This window comes from Rhipicephalus microplus, chromosome 3 (assembly GCF_043290135.1).
Source record: "Rhipicephalus microplus isolate Deutch F79 chromosome 3, USDA_Rmic, whole genome shotgun sequence".
NCBI lineage: Eukaryota > Metazoa > Arthropoda > Arachnida > Ixodida > Ixodidae > Rhipicephalus > Rhipicephalus microplus.
This window is the reverse complement of record NC_134702.1, coordinates 79,374,987-79,394,120: the sequence shown is the minus strand read 5'-3', so window position 1 is coordinate 79,394,120 and position 19,134 is coordinate 79,374,987. Positions and strand designations below refer to the sequence as shown.

The following is a 19,134-nucleotide window of genomic DNA, read 5'->3' as shown; positions in this document are numbered from 1 at the left end:
TACTTTGTCAGAGATTCTGTCATCGCGGCTCATCCAAACGTCATGTTGTACGTATACTAACGACCAGTTTTTCTTCACTATGTATACTTGAACCTCGCTCGTGCTGCCTCAAATCACGGACACATGTCCGTCAGTGGATATTGTTGTATATAAAAGATGCTTCACCTGTAACCCCGTATTTTAATTTAAGTATCTTTATTTAATTGTTCATTACCACTGCACCAACAAAAAATGCTCAAGGTAATAATGATGAACGTGAGACACTTCAAAGCCATCCTGTATGTATCTCTCTATACTGCCGAGTCCAACGTTGCTCATTTCGCGCAATTATAGCCTCGATTTTGCTGTCGAAGTCATTGCTGTCGAAGTCACATATCCGTGCGTAAAATTATTGAACCACGAAATTAAAGCACGCTGATGACAATTCGGTGGCAATATTGCATGAGCAACTCGCGTATAGAAATATACACGTGCAGGTCGCGTCATCAATGGTTGGAACCCCGCTGCCAGACGAAAACAGATGATTTATATAGTGCGCTGCATGCGCTCACATATTTGTGTGACACAAATGTGAGCGCTTCTTCGTATATATCACAAAGCTATATCGATGTCACAGCAATGGCGGCCTCCGCCACGATTCAGATAAGTGTCTTCATGCTCTCTTCCGGAGAAATGTTTCGCGTAAGGGTTCTGCGTTGTATACGGAGACTTCAATACGGTGACGCCCCTGTGGCAACCCGTCGTCGTCTGACTGAGCGGGCCGCCACGGAGACACACACAAACACAGTGTCGGAACAAAGCCGAAGCAATGATTGCGATAGCAACACGACTGCTATACGAAGTATAAGGTTATGGGACATTTAACAATACAAAATCATGGTCGAATGTGAGCTGCGGCGTTTTCCGCACGCGCAGCGGCACGTTCTTCCTGTGTCTGGGTATACGTCCGCCTTTCTTCAACGCGACTATCATTGTGATGGAGCTGTTCGGAAGGTGTTTGTACTACATGCGGTGGCAACGCTAAGGCCAAACTACATACAGCGTTTTTTTCCCGGCGTTTGTCCGGCATTTGTCAGTCGATGTCGGCAATATCGGTGATGGTAGCAAACATGCAGTTCCAATGCGCTTCACCAAAACGTCCACCCCAGAGTGTCCCAGACATCGCAGTGTGGGTGTCGATTCCGGAAGCAGATAGATGGTGGGAGAAGATTGCTTACTCGCTTGTTCCTTCATATATGGCTCCCACCCACCGCAAGAGATAAGTGCAAATGCATAACTGGATAACTACAAGCGAGACGTACGAGGTTTCTTCAAGAATGTTTTTGTCCATTAACAGTAAACATGTTGTAAATGGCGCCCCGCCGCGGTGCCGGCTATAAGGTACTCGGCTGCTGACCCGCAGGTCGCGGGATCGAATCCCGGCTTCGGCGGCTGCATTTTCGATGGAGGCGGAAATGTTGTAGGCCCGTGTGCTCAGATTTGGGTGCGCGTTAAAAAACCCCAGGTGGTCGAAATTTCCGGAGCTTTCCGCCACTACGGCGTCTCTCATAATCATATGGTGGTCTTGAGACGTTAAACAACCCTACATATCAATCAATATTGCAAGTAATTATATATATATATATATATATATATATATATATATATATATATATATGCGGAACATGACGGCGACGGTGAAAGTCAGCGGAGATGTGCAGCTGTGTCCATATAATTTCTATCGCTACAAAACGTACTCCAGAATGTCTAGAACTGGCTAACAGTATAGGCGTTTTGTGAAATCCCCTCGATATACGGACGTTTTAGTCTTGGCATACGCCACAATAATGAAGAAGTAAAGAATATGCGCACATCACATAACGCATCAATACTGTATTCCATGGAGCGTATCTTGCATCGCGTATGAGGCAATTTTTTAGTATCTCTGCTGCATAAAAAAGTATATCCTCAGTGATCTTCTCTTTCTTGTACGCTTCTATCAAATCGAGTATCTCGGACCAAGACTGCGTGCTATACAGAAAAAAGCGAAGGCTCGCAGGCATAGAACCGGTCTCAATGTCCTAATGTGCTGGTAAAGGAAGTTTGGCGTTATTCCTAAAAAGCCGCTCAAGTTCTTCTTCATTCTTTTCACTGTCCTGTTCATGTAGTTGTGCGCTTATCAAATATGAAGCAAGCAGCGCAGCAACGTGCTCTATTATTGTACTCTGTGGTGCATTTCACAAGTTACCGTCTTGTAAATACTCTATTCTCTCTCTCTCTCTCTCTCTCTCTCTCTCTCTCTCTGTGTGTGGAGGGGGGGGGCACGGTTTGCTCATTTCCTCCCACGACCACAGCCGACCTCCTTTCAGATCACAACTGCTCACATTACACTGTTACAACGTAATAAGCAGTCAAATTTAATTTATGTTTCCCTCCTCTTATTCGCATATAATTTCTCAAATAAATTCTTCCAGCGGCCAACGTGTAACAAAAGTTACATACATTTTTTTTTAGTTGTCACGTCATATTTTACTTTGCGTCCTGGACAAATTTTTCTTCTTGTTTCTTGATAATTGAAAGTCAAACAGCATCACGACGGTGTCTATTTAGTGACCCATTTTTCTCTGCTGCGGCTGGCGCATGCATCTGTCTCGGCTGCGGCCTGCAAGCTGTCGTTTTGTGCACGGAAATAGCTTCGTGCTTGCTGCGCTGCTGCGGCCTGTTATAGAGAGACACTCGTTTTCTCGCTGTCGCGAAATAATAAAAAATCTTCACAAGAACACAGAAAAAAGAATTACAAGAAACCGTGCAGTAAATGAGGTCACCGACACGACTAACGCTTGCGCATCCGGCGCGCAGCTTGCTGCCTTGACAAGTAATTAACCCACTTTAAGCCGCCCACCTACGTCTCCCGGCTCAAGAAACGATCTCGTCATCTCGGCGAGCTCTGACTATACGCAACGAAAAGCGCCTCGCGTGCAGTTAACGTTTTGTGCCAGAATGGTTGCTGGCTGAAGACGAAAAGCTGTCGCTAATCCATTGGTCTATTCGTGGTCTATTCACTGCTATCTGCCCCGCCGTGGTGGTCTAGTGGCTATCTTATGCTGCTAGACTGCTGACCCGCAGGTCGCGGGATCCAGTCCTGGGCGTGGCGGCCCTCATTTTCGATGGAGGCGAAAATGCTCGAGGCACGTGTACTTAGATTTAGGTGCTCGCTTGTCAAAGAACCCAAATGTTTAAAATTTCGGGAGTCCTCCACTACGGCGCCTCTCGTAACCATGTCCTGGTTTTGTCACGCTAAACCACAGGTATATTATAATTATTATTATTATTTTATTATTATTATTACTGAGCAGCTGGGATCATGGCGCCACCTGGTGGAGCAGACCTCAACCACGCGCTTATTTCAACGTTGCCTCAGAGATCCTTTTCGTCATTGCGATAAACCACAAACCTAACGCAAGGATTGATTGATATGTGGGGTTTAACGTCCCAAAACCACTATATGATTACGAGAGACGCCGTATATAGTGGAGGGCTCCGGAAATTTAGACCACCTGGAGTTCTTTAACGTGCACCCAAATCTAAGCACACGGGCCTACAACATTTCCGCCTCCATCGGAAATGCAGCAGCCGCAGCCGGGATTCGGACCCGCGCCCTGCGGGTCAGCAGCCGAGTACCTTAGCCACTAGACCACCGCGGCGGGGCAACCTAACGCAAGGAATACGCCATGCCGAGAGCATAGACACCTATTGGTGTGTGTGCCACTACCTAACGCCTATATAATTCAAGTATTAGGGTCGCCTGTCATTGTTTTTTATGCAAATATACGCACACGACATGCGCGATAATGTGAAGTTTTTACTTAGCCCCGTCGCCATGATTTGCGTTATCGAAATTCGAACCTCGGATTCCGATAAGTTCGATTCGCGCCTTCAATCCCGTTGGAGCGATGTAAGAAACGATTATACGCCTGGCTGTGTATTAGTACGACGAACCCTTGTCTCGCTGCTTCGTGCCTCATATGTACGTATAGCCCATTTTGAGCACTTTCGTTACGTGACCGGAACCGACCGTCAATCCTCAAATCGAATGAAAATACACACGAACAGGTCCCCTAATGCGCCGGCTTTCACTTTAACGTTGCCTCTGCGATGACATTCTGGTCTCTATGCATGAAGCGCTTAAGTCAGGATGAATTTGCAAAATTATTCGTTAGTAAAGCCCCATTTAACATCGCAGCATATATAAAATCCCATCATTTTTTTTAACTTCGGTCCCTCTTATGTGAATCATAGCGAAGCACTGTACACATGCGTACCTGTTTCTTGTGGCCGCATACCCCACGTGAAACCGGCGTAATCCGTCCATCGTCGTGACAGGCCGGGTTTGGGCGCACGATAGCCTTTTGTGGATAGTCCTGATGATCGCTCAGATTTCTCCATACATGAACTGGCTATTGGCCCAGGTATACAATGCCATTGAGTCTTACGCAGCAGACAAACACGTCTTTGTCATCACCTTGTCGCGCGTTCCGCTCATACGCACATATTCGGCATTTTCAGTCACGTGGCGCAATCGGCGTAGGTCGCGCTAAGTGTCCTTGCCTGTACTACGCATGCGTCGAACGTACGCAAACAACTCGCTTCTGCCACGCACAAATGCATGGTATTTCCCCGGCCTGGGAACTATAGTTGTAGTTCATACGTTTCTGCGACACTCTCTCTCCCTTTTTTCCTTTCTCTTTACCTTGGTTACGGGGTCGTTTGCAGCACTCAATCCTCAGACGCGTTCGCTCGAGGCACGAAGCAGTTGCGGCGGCCGCCTTTTCCATTCATCCAAATAAGGCTGTGGCTTCGTCTGTCATGAATCGCGGCGGGCGTGGGACGGGAGCCCACACCTCAGAAGCTGCGCGTAGCTAGAAACTGTGGAGGTCTACGGGTGCGGAGGTGATACCCTGGGTCTCAAGGCTTTCTTTCGTTTCTGTCTTTTTTGTTTCCTGCGCACGCTGGCGCGTTTGTTTTCTCTCCTCGCTGTTCTTTGCGCACGGCACACAGATTTTTGTGTTGGCGACGTTTGATTGCGGCGATCTCCCGCCTTCACCGTATACAAGCTCAGGTGCCGCCAGTCCCAAGCGTTCTCTTAGTGGTGGCCCCCTACTTTTTGCGGAGTTCGCTGTGTTTCTACTAGCAACTAGTGGATCGCGACATACCTGATTCGGCGAGTTGCAGTGTCCACGCGGAGTTTTGTAGTGGCTGTACGTGCTCGAGTGCTTCGAGGTTGACGTTTCTTTTGACTTCGTGATCGACGGGGACAAAGAGAGCTGTCCGCCATGACGATGGTAGCGCACATCACCTACACCCGAGAGGTGGAGGAGAAGGAAGAAGTGGAACGCATTGCACCACGCAGTGAGTTCGAACTCTTTCGACGTACGTGTGTGGTGACCAGTTAATTCCTGTCGAGTAATTAAGTGAAGAACCGGCTCATTTGCGGTGAGCCGTCTTGGCGTAAGTCGTGCTCATGCGCTGGAGTCTCGGTCACCGTGGCGACAGGCATGCAGTTCACGAAGCGCGGGAAATCGTGCGAGCATCGCGATTACCGCATGCAGTCTTGACGAGGCAACCACTTCGCTCCTGACCATCTTCGCTTATGGTGCTATATACCGGTTTAAATATACACCGCTCGGTTATTTAGGTAGCAGCTCGATATGATGGAGGGCGAGTATATAATATACACAATGACTGCGGCGTTCAAGTGTCGGGCTCGATGTCGCGGGTTCGATTCCCTGGTCCTCTGGTGCAGCCGAATTTCTGTGACGAGGAACGCCATAATACTCAAGTACTGCGCTTTATAAGAGCATGGTACGGAACGCGACGTGGACAAAAACCATGCGGAGATTTCCAAATTTCGCATAACTCATTGCTGGGCTGTTTCCGCCTGGACGTCCAAATGTGTACAGGCTACCCTATAAAAAAGAAAAAAATATATATATACTGAGATATGTAGTGTATCTTCGCTATATACGATGGAATCGTATTTTCGTAATGGTACGGAATCAACCGAGACCTTAAGACTAATGAAGGAATGGTGACAAAGTTGGTGCTTGATGTAACAATCAGCACACTCCTGTGGAGATCATGTATAGTATGCGCAGGTGTGTAAAAAATTATACTGGAAGATAGAAACTGTTTGTAATGAAAAATTACAGTGGTGGTATAACGGTATCGGCACGTGTTGATAGTCTCTGAAGAGACAGCTCTGGCCTACCTTACGGGATTGAATGTTCATCCTGTACGAGCGACTTATCACCACACACACACACACACACACACACACACACACACACACACACACACACACACACACACACAAATTAATTAATGTTCGTGTATAATATTTCACATCTTCGAAAAAAACATGCTCGCTGCAAGCACCGTTCGCGTCACAGTGTATAAACTCGAATTGACTTAGCTTGTTTGGGGTCGTACTCTGCCAGGTAATATTTCTTGATGTCAAGTCATTGGCGAGCCGTGTTGTATGTGTGTTCTCACTAACTGTTAATTTTCTTTTTTTTCCTTTTTATAGTATTTCCTTATCTCTATTTTGTCTAATATTCTCCCTTACCCCCACCCTACGCATAGGGCAGCCAACCGAGCCTATAGCTTGGTTAAACTCCCTGCCTTCCTCCTCCGTTCAACTTTCTCTCGGCGCTTCGTGCCAGTTTACGAGTTAGTGTCCCCTCACGAAGTGCCAGCTCATAGAGTCGTATATAGATCTTCGAGAGGTATCATGCTTCGGAAACCAAAAAGCGCGCCGTTCACGTGTTCGTGCCAGCTGCCTTTCTCACTGTTGTACATCTCTATTTCGCGCAAGCACACACTCTCTCAAGCTATCACCGCCTGCTCCATGTCCCGCGCTCGTGTAATGGGTGGGTATATGCCAGGGCCCGTCATCCGGCGATCCGTTCGTGCCCGCTATATGTACTTGACGTGTGTTTCTCGCTAATGAGAAGTGTCTCACCCAGCTCAGCGGGGTATTCCGAGAAGAGACCACGGAAGCCACGAATGAAGACGCGTGTATACGTAGGCTGTATACATATTATATGCGTACCACCTCGCGATCCGTCGGGGGTGACCTCGTTTCGTGGTAGCGGGGGAGTTCCGTTCACGCTGGGCCGGCTGGGCGGGGAGTCTATCGGAGGCAGTGTCTTCCTGCGCCCCTGCCACCTATACTCTCTGTAACGGAGTACGATGAATGTTCCTGACCGAATCACAATACCTTTTTCCCTCGCATACTACCAACAGGATCCACTGGTTCTCCTGTTTTGCAAAAGGTTGACGAATGATATTTAATGCAGCAGCTGTACTGTGTTGGCTACATGTTTCCAAATGCGAGGCATTTAGGGCCAGGGTTGGTTATATTATGGCATATGCTGGCTGTTTGCTCTTTTAGCACCAACTCTGCAATTCAATTCAATTTCACTGATTCAATTGTTTTCCTTTCATTTTTTGTTAGATTGTGTTCCTTGCCATTCCCATCCGGCGCAGTAATCAGTTTAAAAGGTCGCCGTTTTGATTAGATCGGTACTGGAACAAATTATTGGCACTATAATTCAATCGAAACACCTCTTATTAACGGAGCTATGAGTAATGAATAGCTACCGTCCTCCTTCGCTCTTCTTTTCACCCTTAACTCTTCTTCTGGCGTTCGGGGTTAAGCTACGCCTTCACGGGGCCTGTGCCGCGTGTTTCGCAGCCAATCAGATGAGCGGCCACGGTGACGTCAAGTGAGCAGAGCATGTCGCTCTGTGAATGGGCGATTAAAAAGTCGTTTTGCCGAGTCGCAGCGATCTGCAGCGATTCACAGCTTTAAAGCGTTGTAATTCAAGACACAGTTTGCCCAGAGAGCTCAAATTGATTTTTAAATGACCCTGGGACTTGTTCTACCGTTCCAATGTGTTTGTACAAAATTATCAAAACCGTTAGGGTTTCCTTAACGCGATGTAGCACTTTTTCACGCATGCCCATTGTTTCGATCTTCGAAGTGTGGCAGCTTGGGCTAGTTGGTATGACATGACGATAGTTATAGCGCGAGAACAGAACGACGACAAAGAGACATCGTGTTCTTTGTGTCCTTCTTGTCTCTCTGTCGTCGTTCTGTTCTCGCGCTATAACTTCGATCTTCGGCCGCGTTTCTAATCGACATGCACGAACACTCGCGCTTATATACACTCCTGGTGGTTCCATCATAGGCGTGATTGTGGGAGTATAGGCCCGCAAGTTAATGTATCCAGAGTCCCCAAAACACGTGAAGTGACCGTGACGCAAGGCTCATCAAGTGACTACAACGCACTCCTTCTATACTTCATCAGCCGAGTGTAGGATAGCACTTGCGAATGTCTTGTCAGGGCAAACGGAGGGAGGGGGTTCACTTGCCAGGGAAGCTTGCCTTCTGAAAGCATGCATTAACTGATAGACTGCTGTTTAAGAAGTCCAGTGTGAAACCGACTTTCGTAATGCGGGCAAGTGTGGATATAGGGGCTAGTTCGTATTCTATTTCGTAGAGTAATTACAGACAACGAGGCGAACGAAGACTATAGTGCTCGTCTTCATTCGTTTCGTTGTCCCGTGTCTTTCCTGGCGCTGTAATCACTCTACGAAATTCGTTATGGGGTCTGGTGATGGGGCCCTCTCAGTGCGTTTGCGTTGAAAGTATTCGTAAGATTACACACAAGGCAGAGAAAGGCAACGTCTTGTTCTTAGACGCTGTATGCATCGTCGGGAGCGATTCTATAGTCTTGGTGCTCGTGGTCCATCTAAGCGCGCAGCTGTGATAACAGGGAGCAAACGAACGATAAGCTGTCGGCGTGCTTGTCAGTGCGGCGGTATCTCGAGCGCCCGCGATTTATGCGAACGAGATAGATGGGGTTGAACTGTACACGCAGGCTGGGGGGTTGTTGACCAAGTTTGAGAAGTATATACACGCACTCAAGCTCTGTACACAGTGTCGCCCGGTCCCATTTGCTCTTCGTTTGATTTCTATTTGATTGGCTTTATATACTGCGCTGTCGCATCTATCTTCAAGATAAACGGTGTGTTCTCATATAAACCGAAGCTATATCTGGTGGTTCAGAATCACGAGTTCGGCAAGTTTGTGGATGTTCATCGTAGAATATTTTACAGCGCAGCGGATTAGATACGGACAGAGAAGCGACACAGGACGGAGAAGGGACACAGCGCGGAGTCCCTTCTCTGGCCGCATCTTATTCCTTGTGCTCTAAAATATTCTACGACATAGCCGTTCCTCAATGCATTTGATTGAAATATGATCAACTTTGAAAGATGCGAACAGGTGGAGAAATCAACCGGCTCATGTAGTCATGTCTGAGCCCTCACCTATAAAGCATTCCTTCAACCGTCATAAATAAGTATCCTTCATTTGCGGAGACTAAGCTTTTATTACACAACAACAAAATATGTACAACAGCGGCAGCTATAGACGTGGGGCAGCCCTCGGAACGTGCGTCTGTAAAAAACACGAGGTCAGTGAAACTTGAAGGTTTCCTAAATGGGGCTGCACACATGCATATGTCCATGCACGGTCGAAGTTGTGGATGTACTTCAGTGTTATCCACCCCAGTGGTCCATAGTGCTTCCGGTGCTCGACTGGTGACCCGCAGGTTGCAGGATTGAATCCCGACCGCGGCGGCCGCATTTTCGATGGAGGCGAATATGCCAAGAGGTCCTTTGTACTCGTATTGAGCGCACTCAAAAAGAACCCCCCTGCAGGTGGTTGTAATTTCCGGAGCCCCGCCACTATATACGGCGTCTCTCATAGTCATATCGTGATTTTTGGACGTAAATCTCCTGTAATTATTACATCGTTCTTGTGTTTTACAAAACTGCAGTGACGTGTACTACACGAGGAAAATAACTCGAGAGATTTCAGAAGCATGGCGCTTCTTCTTCCGTTCTTGCTCTTCTTTTATCCCGCTGGTTATTATACTGTTTATCTTCGAAATAGGTGCCTACCAAACTGGCCCAAATTGAGTCCCTCTTGGTTCCTCAGAAGCTTGCCAAAAGCTGAAATGAAAATATTTCACGCAAGAAACGTGGGGCGTTATTATTATTATTATTATTATTATTATTATTATTATTATTATTATTATTATTATTATTATTATTATTATTATTATTATTATTATTATTATTATATTTAGCAATACTGCCGATCTTGAAATGAGACCATTGCAGAGAAGGCACACGTAATACAAGTCATAAGGAGACAAAGACAGAAAAAAAAACAATAATTAGGTTCACAGAAACTACACTGCGTGTACATTTGCTTCTATATCATTCCTAAGAACACGTGTAAAGATGATGCGTTAGTAACAGCAGGACTCGGTCGGTTCCTTTCTCTTATGGTTTGCGGGGAATATAAATATCTAAAACAATTCGAGTTAGAAGTGTATTTATTAAGTATTTAGGAGTGTCAGTAACGTGTCGATCTTGAACTACTGAAGGCGATTAGTTTTGTCGTGTCGATGTTTACGTCCCCATGAATTAATTGAAACAAAAACTTTACCCTTGCTCTTAACGGCGAGGCGGGTGTACAGTTGCGCGTCTAGCTGGGCAACCACTGGTATGCGCAGCAGTATGCATATATACATACCGCGCCGGAGGACGCTCGATCCTTGGCATCTGCCGAAGGACGGCCGCGCGTTGGTCGGTGCCGGACGGTGGTGGGTGACCGCACTGTTGGTGAAGCCGCATACGTATGTGGGTTATAAACTGCGTGAGCGCGCTACTCGAGAAGGTCTGCTGCATGGGCGCCTTTCACGGCCGAGCTCTCTCCCAGCGTTGCTTTATATTCGAGGGAATACCTTTGCGTATGCGGTCGCGCACCCGCGCATATAGAATCCTCAGAAGGACAAAACAAAAATACTGAAATTATACTCGGCGACAACTTTTCTTGACATTGGAGCGAAGGCTGCAGAGCCAAATCGCGAGCATGCCCTACCGCCAGTGAATGTAGTTCCACAATAGCGCCCGTATTTTCACCGTGAAAAAATTGAATTTTCCCCCTTTATTTTCTACGTGGAGCTATTTGAGATAGGACGCAGCTCGCACCTTTAGGATAGTCGTGTACATACTTTAATTTATTCGTTGTAACTTCGCGTTTTTCGAACGCGCGAAAAAGTCTCGCCCTTTTTTTTTACGTGTATCTCAAACGCTGAGCGGCGTCTGCGTCTACATGAAACGATGTTGGTGCTCCCCCATCACTTTCCTTAGCCTTACGAGAAGCGCGCCACATCGGACTACTTCGCGTAGTGCTACACGTGCAGAAGCTCCGCCACGTAGGTTTCCCTTCAGTGCCAAGAAAAGTTGTCGCCGAGAGTAGTTCGATATCTAAAGGAGTTACCGTGTTTTCGCGAGTAATATATGGCTTCACGACGCTGCTTTGGGATAATGTAAAGAAGGCGGCTTTGCGGCAACACTGCCCTCCCCCTCCCCCTCTACTCCCGCTCATGTCGGTCGAATTCGGAAGACAACATTAGCATTGGATGAAAAAAAGAAATGAAGATGAAATGAGCACGTACGTGCTTCTCACAACAGTTTGGTCTTAACAGTTCTTGAAATTCAGTATTAGGGGCCTGCGGCCGCCACATTATCGTCAAAAAACCCTGCTTTTTCAACAACTATGGGACAGGTCTGACTGAGTAAACACAGTACGGGGTAGACTTGTGCCCCACTGGCGCACGCCTGTGGGTGCCGGTCATACGCAGTGGTGGGTCACAAGCGAGAAGATACGGTATCGAGGTAAACAGTGCGCCAACATTGTCACACGCAGCTGTACATATTCGTGAGGCGCCGGATGCCTCTTCTCCGTCATGGCCCGAATGTCTCATGTTGGGGAATGCTGTAAGCAGCCCTAGCGTCGGACTTCTTTTCTACGCCTTCGAATGGCAGGTTCTTCCGCTTTGCGGCAGCGACATATATAGTGTTGGCGAAGGGATCGGAAAATTGCGGAGAAGCGAGCGTTGCATGACCGGTCACGACGGACCGATGGGCACACGGCGACGAGGAACCACGGATGAGGTGGCCTCCCACCGGAGAAGGCACGCGATGGCAAGTGGTAGTTACTACTTGCTCCGCGCGGTGCCGCCCCCCATCACACCTCTCATTCACCTAGATGCATGCGGGAAAGTCCCCTTCTATGAGGGAAAGCCAAGTTCATTGGGTTCCTCTCGTTTACTGATTTTAGATGCTAAGCGTGTTTCCGGCTGATTTTGTTCGATGTAACAGTACAGTTTCGTATGTATTCACGCCAAAACATTTTCTATCTTTGAAAACGCAGTCGAACCCAGTTATAACGATACCGGTTTTAACAATATATTGGTTATAACAATGAAGCTGCTGCGCCGTCAACTTTTGTACGTTTTATTGGTGAAATAACCCGCTTACAGAAATTCCAGCATGCCGCATTATCGGTTCTAACAATTAACTCTGGCCGTCGGGTGTCCATGCCGAAAGGTAATGGAATGCTAAATTCTTGAGCAGAAAGAAGAAAACGAGAAATTCAAGCTGCAGAAACGCCCGGCCACAACCCCAACGTCACCCATTGTGCCTTCGAATTTTCGGTATGCTTCACTGCACAGCGTTGTAGCATTGCGGCAAAGCTAATTTTTGAAATGGGCTACAGTACGTTAGCGGTAATGCCTTCTGTTAATGCACTTTCGGGCATACAGTATGAGTAAAAAAACGAGGCTTGGAAAAGTTCCAGCTTCCAAAATTTCATCTACTGTCATACATTGGCTTCGTCGTGGCCTCGTGGAAGCGTTTGAATTTTCAAGCGTGTCAAAAAAAAAAAACAAAAAAAAACAGCTGTGTTGTCCTTATCATGATGTTTATTGGCATAACTCATCCAATAGTTTTTTTTTTCACAACAGCCCGCGATCCTTGTGTACTGGTTTTTTTTCGCAACCCGTTTATAGCAATTATTGGCTTTAACAATAGAATTCTCGTAATATAAATAAGTGGGTTCGACTAGACATAGTCGGGTTTGACTGTATCCTTTCGTGATTTGTGGTATTTACGCTTTCAGTATGCGCACTTGTTAGTACTGGTTCATGTTTATTAGTGTTGGCTGAGCGATGACTAGTGTAGGCTCAGTATCGCTAAGCAAACGATTACTAATGTTTAGTGATGCGCTATACTGTTCTCGAATATCTGCTAAAGCGTAGCTGTAAGTTGTTCGACTAATGTCCATGGTGTGGGGGGAAAGCTGATAATCGTTGGCTTGTATCGGCTATCGTTGGAATATCAGCCGTTACGCCAGCCGGCTGTTCTGTAGCAGTGTTCGGGGCCATCCTCGCGAGCGCAAGCGCTATCGATATCAGCTTACCGCTTGCTAACACGCATGTTACTGTTGGCATCGTTAGGCAACTGTAAACAACTGGTTATTTAAAACATATGCGACTGTTCAACGAATCCCGTGCTTACAACATTTGTACCTATATTTAGCGTCATCGACAGCCGTGTTAATATTTTGCACGTGCTACTTCCCACGCAGCTGCTCGTCGCATCATAGCGACGTTTCGTGTTCGTTGGTGATCCGTTTCGGGATCAGTTTTGCAGGAGTACAACTAAACATACGCACATTTGGCGTGACGTTAATGGTTTGTCCAACGACGACTTGCCTCCTCGTTTGACCTATATAGTCTGCGTCGTGTACTAATTTCAGTGCTCGCCGTTTGTGGAAAGTATTTTCGGAATGGTATTTTACTTGCGGCCTTTTCCTCTCAAAGCCGCTCATAAATGCGTCAATTCTGCGACAACCTTGGAACCTCGTTGCGTTCTCGTTAAGTGTCCACTGCGGTGGTGTAGCGGCTATATACGGTGTTCGGCTGCTGACCTGAAAGTCGCGGGTTCGACACCCGTCGCATTTCGATGGACGTCGAATGCTAGAGGCCGGTGTACTTTGCGATGTTAGCGCACGTTGAAGAACACTAAACGGTCAAAACTTCCATAGCACTTCAGTAGGGCGCTCCTCTCAATCATGCCGTATATATATATATATATATATATATATATATATATATATATATATATATATATATATATATATATATATATATATAGTTTTGGGACGTTAAGCTTCAGATATTGTTTTAATTAGGGATCCAGAAACGTAGCATGCCAAGCCCTTTGGTAATGTATATTGATGGAGTTTATTGCTCGGATAGTTGCGTGGTTCGTAATGCTAAACCACCCGGCGCTATTTCGGTACGGGACATCAGTAAAGGCTCCTTTTGTTGCTGTTTTCAAAACGGATTGCCTCCCTGTTTCGCCTTCGGGCTAAGGCTTCAGCGAAGTCCGCTCTACGGCTCGCCGCTCTTCGCCACCGCTACCATCGCGAGACAGAGCAAATTCCTAACAGAAAGTACCCTGAAGTACGTGACGTACATGGAATTATACGTGGTCCTGCGCCGTGTCTATTCTTCTCTGCCCCGCACCAAATTATTGCTCAGTGGTTTAGCAAGCTTCAAGGAATGTTACTGATTCTGTCATTGTTATAAATGACAAAAAAACTTGAAATTCATCTGGGACGTCACACTTTCAGCTACTGGTGTTTCTGCGCGAAATTCTCACTGCTGCACGTGCGCGTCAGAGTGAGCGTCGCGTTTTCGCGTACGGGTTTTTATGATCGGCGGGGTGTCCTCGACGCCGCTCCATTGTTGTGTGCCCTCGCGACTCACGTGGTCTCTGCAGCCTTCGAAAAAGGCCGTCCCTTGCCGACACAGTTGCCAAGGCCGCGCGCGATTGAGTTGCACAATATACACCACCACCTGTTGCTGCTGCCTGCCTGCCTGCCTGCCTGCCTGCCCGCCCGGAGACGTGCAGCGTTAGAAAAGGATTAGAACTTTCGTAATGCCTTTTCCCATGAGTTCCGCTTGGCTGTGGTGTCAGGAATATTGCCGCACTGCTTCGTCCGCTGCATGTTCGCCGTCTGGCGACCGACGATCGGGCTACTGATAAATTGCGTATCGTTTAGCATACGAGATAAATAATCGGAATATGCATCTACAGAACTAAAGGAAAATTATAAAAAGGAAAACCACACAAAAGGATAAGCCTCAGCGGTAATCGGGAGCGTGCTTTTTTGGAAGCACTGATTATCTTTTGGCGGTCTATAGATGCATAGATGTGTTATATTGGTGTGTACGCATGCATCAATAATGAAAGGGTGCACATGTAAGTGCATATGCATGCTTACTTATATTAATTAAGCCTTGTGAAGGTTAAGTTCCTGGTTCAGCGTGCATATGCATGCTTACTTATATTAATTAAGCCTTGTGAAGGTTAAGTTCCTGGTTCAGCAACAGGAGTTGCTCATCTCTTCAAAGATAAATGGTATGAAAAATGAAGCTTTCTTTTTTACTTCGAATTGGTCAGACTCCACTGTCAAAGCGTTGCGGCTATAGGAAGGTCATTCGAAGTCTTGGGCAACACGCAAGAAAAACGACTTTTGACATGTCGTGGTGCCTCGTTGTGGACAAATGGATGGTCCCTTCTTTTTCTTTCACACACACACACACACACACACACGCACGCACACACGCACGCACGCACGCACACGCACACGCACGCACGCACACACACACACACACACACACACACACACACACACACATGCTTACAAATACACACGAATACACAGACGCGCACGCACGCACCATATCTAAACACTTATTCGGGCAACTCCCGCATAGACCACCATGCACGGACGGCCGGCAAGTGGCCATCAGACCATCTGTCCGATTGCTCTGGGCGGTGGTTCCCATGGCAGCAGCTGCGCGCGCCACGTACGACCCTCCGCGGTGTGACTTCGTTTTCGCCTTAATTGGCCTCAATAAAACGCTTCTCTCGAGAAAGTACAAACGAGAGAGGAGGGCGCCACTTTTCTTGGGCGGGCGCCTGCCCCGAGGGTAAAAACGCTAAACATAAAAGGCGGCGTCTGCACGGCGCCTGCTCTTCCTTCTTGACTTGTTGCCCGAGATGTTTTCAAGGGCGAACGAGGCGTAGAGGCGGCGTTTTGTTTTCATTGCGGCACGTTTGATGTCTGGACGTCTTTGCTTTTCTAGCTGGCTACTATACAGAGCCTGAAGATGCATATTGCCTGTCTGTTCGCCGCATCGACCATGCATGCATGGTGTGCCCGCTAACGTTGATTGATTGATTGATATGTGGGGTTTAACGTCCCAAAACCACCATATGATTATGAGAGACGTCGTAGTGGAGGGCTCCGGAAATTTCGACCACCTGGGGTTCTTTAACGTGCACCCAAATCTGAGTACACAGGCCTACAACATTTCCGCCTCCATCGGAAATGCAGCCGCCACAGCCGGGATTTGATCGCGCGACCTGCGGGTCAGCAGCCGAGTATTTTAGCCACTAGACCACCGTGGCGAGGCTATGCCCGCTAACGTAATCTTTTGAAGTGTGTTCGCAGCAGCGATTCGTGCTCGGGTGTACTTCTGCAGTGTTTTCAGTATCGAGACCTAACATAGCAAATCTGGCGTAAGCGTTCTGGAAACGTGCGCAGGATGCATCTCCGTGGGAGCGAAACGTTTTAACCACATGCATTTATGCATGTTGTTTAAACCTTTGCATAAATTGTGTGGGGTGGGGTGACATGTCGGAATCCTGTAGCGCAGACTTTTGACAGTGATCGTGCGTAAAATCGTCGACATCCACGAAATCTCTAATCTCTCTCTCTCTCGCACACACTCTCTCTCCCTCTCTCGTTTGTATATATCCTTACACTGTCGTCGTCCTCGGGCAAAGTGATCGGACTCGTGCTTACATTTGAGAGAAAAAATACTATGCCTGCCCCTATAGGCATCGTAATTGGTAGTGTCAAACATACATAGGCAAATTTGCCTCGTATATGAAATCTAATTATGATTGGTGGTATGAGGTCCCCGGATCAAGTGGTCGAAGTCGGGTGGTTGGCCAGACGCGAGACCCGTTCTACGGAGCCTTGCACTGGGGTGGCGAAGACGGCTTAGTTGCAATCCTCTGCAAGTCCTCAACAAGTTCGTGGCAGTCGCGTTGCGGATTGGTACATTGCGCCCTGAAAATTACTTTTACGTGTTCACGTGTTTGCCGTTGCCTCTTGAGTTCCTGTTTGCCCTTTAACTCTTATAAATATATATGTATACTCGCTGCTGACCTGCAGGTCGCGGGATCGAATCCCGGCTGTGGCGGCTGCATTTCCGATGGAGGTGGAAATGTTGTAGGCCCGTGTGCTCAGATTTGGGTGCACGTTAAAGAACCCCGGGTGGTCGAAATTTCCGGGGCCCTCCACTACGGCGTCTCTCGTAATCACGTGGTGGTTTTGTGACGTTAAATCCACATATCAATCGATGTAACTAGATCTATATTACTACACGCGCATTTCTATTAGCCAGCGGAAAGTAGTTCGTCGGTTTCTGCCCCGCCCAATTCATTTTCTTCCCGTTCTCGGGTCTGTTCTGTTTGTGTGAACAGCTGGACGGTAGCTTTTATTACTGCCTCATTCTCGAGACTTCCCGTTCTGCACCGTCGCCTTAGTCGACGTGTGTGGCGCGCGTTTATGCCGTGACCTTGAGTGCCCGTAGCAAATAATATGGACGCGGAAGTCTAACCTTGACTGTAGAACTACTTTTCTTTTTTCCTTTGTTGGTACGCGGCTCACTGTCAGGCTCTTTCAGCTCGTGCCCTTTCATCTCCAGTTCGCGCATTTCCCGTTCCATTCGTTTGTTTTAGGGGTGAAAATCCTCTTAGTTTAACCTTGTGCTGCGTCAGGCGTAACCGGCAGTATCAGACAGACAGACAGACAGACAGACAGACAGACAGACAGACAGACAGACAGACAGACAGACAGACAGACAGACAGACAGACAGACAGACAGACAGACAGACAGACAGACAGAGACTGGCGGATGGAGGCACAGATGGACGGAAGCACGGACGGACGGACGGACGCACGGATGGACGTACGGGCGGACTGATGCGCGGGTGTATGGACGTGCGCTCGGACCGATGGAAGGGTGGAGGGGCACGCAGATTGACAGACAGACAGACAGACAGACAGACAGACAGACAGACAGACAGACAGACAGACAGACAGACAGACAGACGGATGAACGAACGCACAGTTGGACGGAAGCACGGACAGATGGACGAACGAATGGACGCGCAGACGGACATACAGACGGACAGATGGACACTTCGCTCCACTCACCATCATTCACTCCGTGGATATGCTCTGTTATTTTTGTTCCCTGTCATTTTGCTATTTTTGTATAGTCCCTGAATCCCTCCCCCCCTTTTTTTTTCTGCCTCGCGCTCTTTTTGATTTCTTAATGGCATTTTTATTCCCTTCCGAGGCGGTGGCTACGTTTGTGTGTACGCAACTTGTCTATGCTAGCGGTGTCAACTTATTGCCAAAACGAAGGCAAGATACGTCGTTAGTTGGACGAATTGAACATCCTGCACAATCAATATGACTAGACTTAAATTCAGTGCGGCGTATGACTGTAGCCTATTTCTTAGGTGGTACGATTTGCTATGGGTCGTTCGACGTACCGCATTCCAGAACCAACGTGAGAAGTATTGCTTCTCCTTTGTTCAAATGAATGCGACCAAAACCTAATGGCGTTCGCATTCGAAGCTTATATGATTTCATTATATTTTATGTCAAAATTAAACATGGCTTACTGCAGAATAACGAGCTGTTTTAAGTACATCCTCATCGCGACTAATTCCTGAAACTCACACAAAACGGCACAATACTTCGTTTTCTTTCTTGAAACGTAATATTGAGTGCCTTGGAATTATGTTACGAAAATTTGGCACATTCGTAGACAGTACATCATGATCGTGATCAGTTCAGACAGAGGTATGTCGTAAAGGCTAGCCAACACAGCAGCTGGCGCTATTACGTGCGTGCTGTAGCGAGGACAGCGACGAAGAACATGTTCTGTCGTTTCATCGCTGCCCTATTGTGGTCGCAAGCAGCACTGTCTTCCGTGCCTATTCAGAAGGCAAAAAGATTTGGTGAAAGCGATACCCATTCACAGCCGGTAAAGCACTTTACTGAACTTCTTG

The 19,134-nt window shown here is 47.4% G+C and overlaps 1 protein-coding gene across 3 annotated transcripts in view; it reads left to right on the top strand.

Annotated features, from left to right (window-relative positions):
• Positions 1–19,134, top strand: part of Pax (paxillin) — a 79,864-nt gene that overhangs the window by 11,208 nt on the left and 49,522 nt on the right. The window contains exon 1 of one of the 3 annotated variants that reach the window (XM_037424154.2): positions 5,156–5,388. The exons of 1 other annotated variant lie outside the window; for it this stretch is intronic. In XM_037424154.2, coding sequence (XP_037280051.1) covers positions 5,313–5,388 — 76 coding nt within the window. In that variant the 5' untranslated portion in view covers positions 5,156–5,312. Of the gene's footprint in view, positions 1–5,155; positions 5,389–19,134 lie in introns of those variants that run through there. One more of the 3 variants, XM_037424159.2, reaches the window with a different exon arrangement.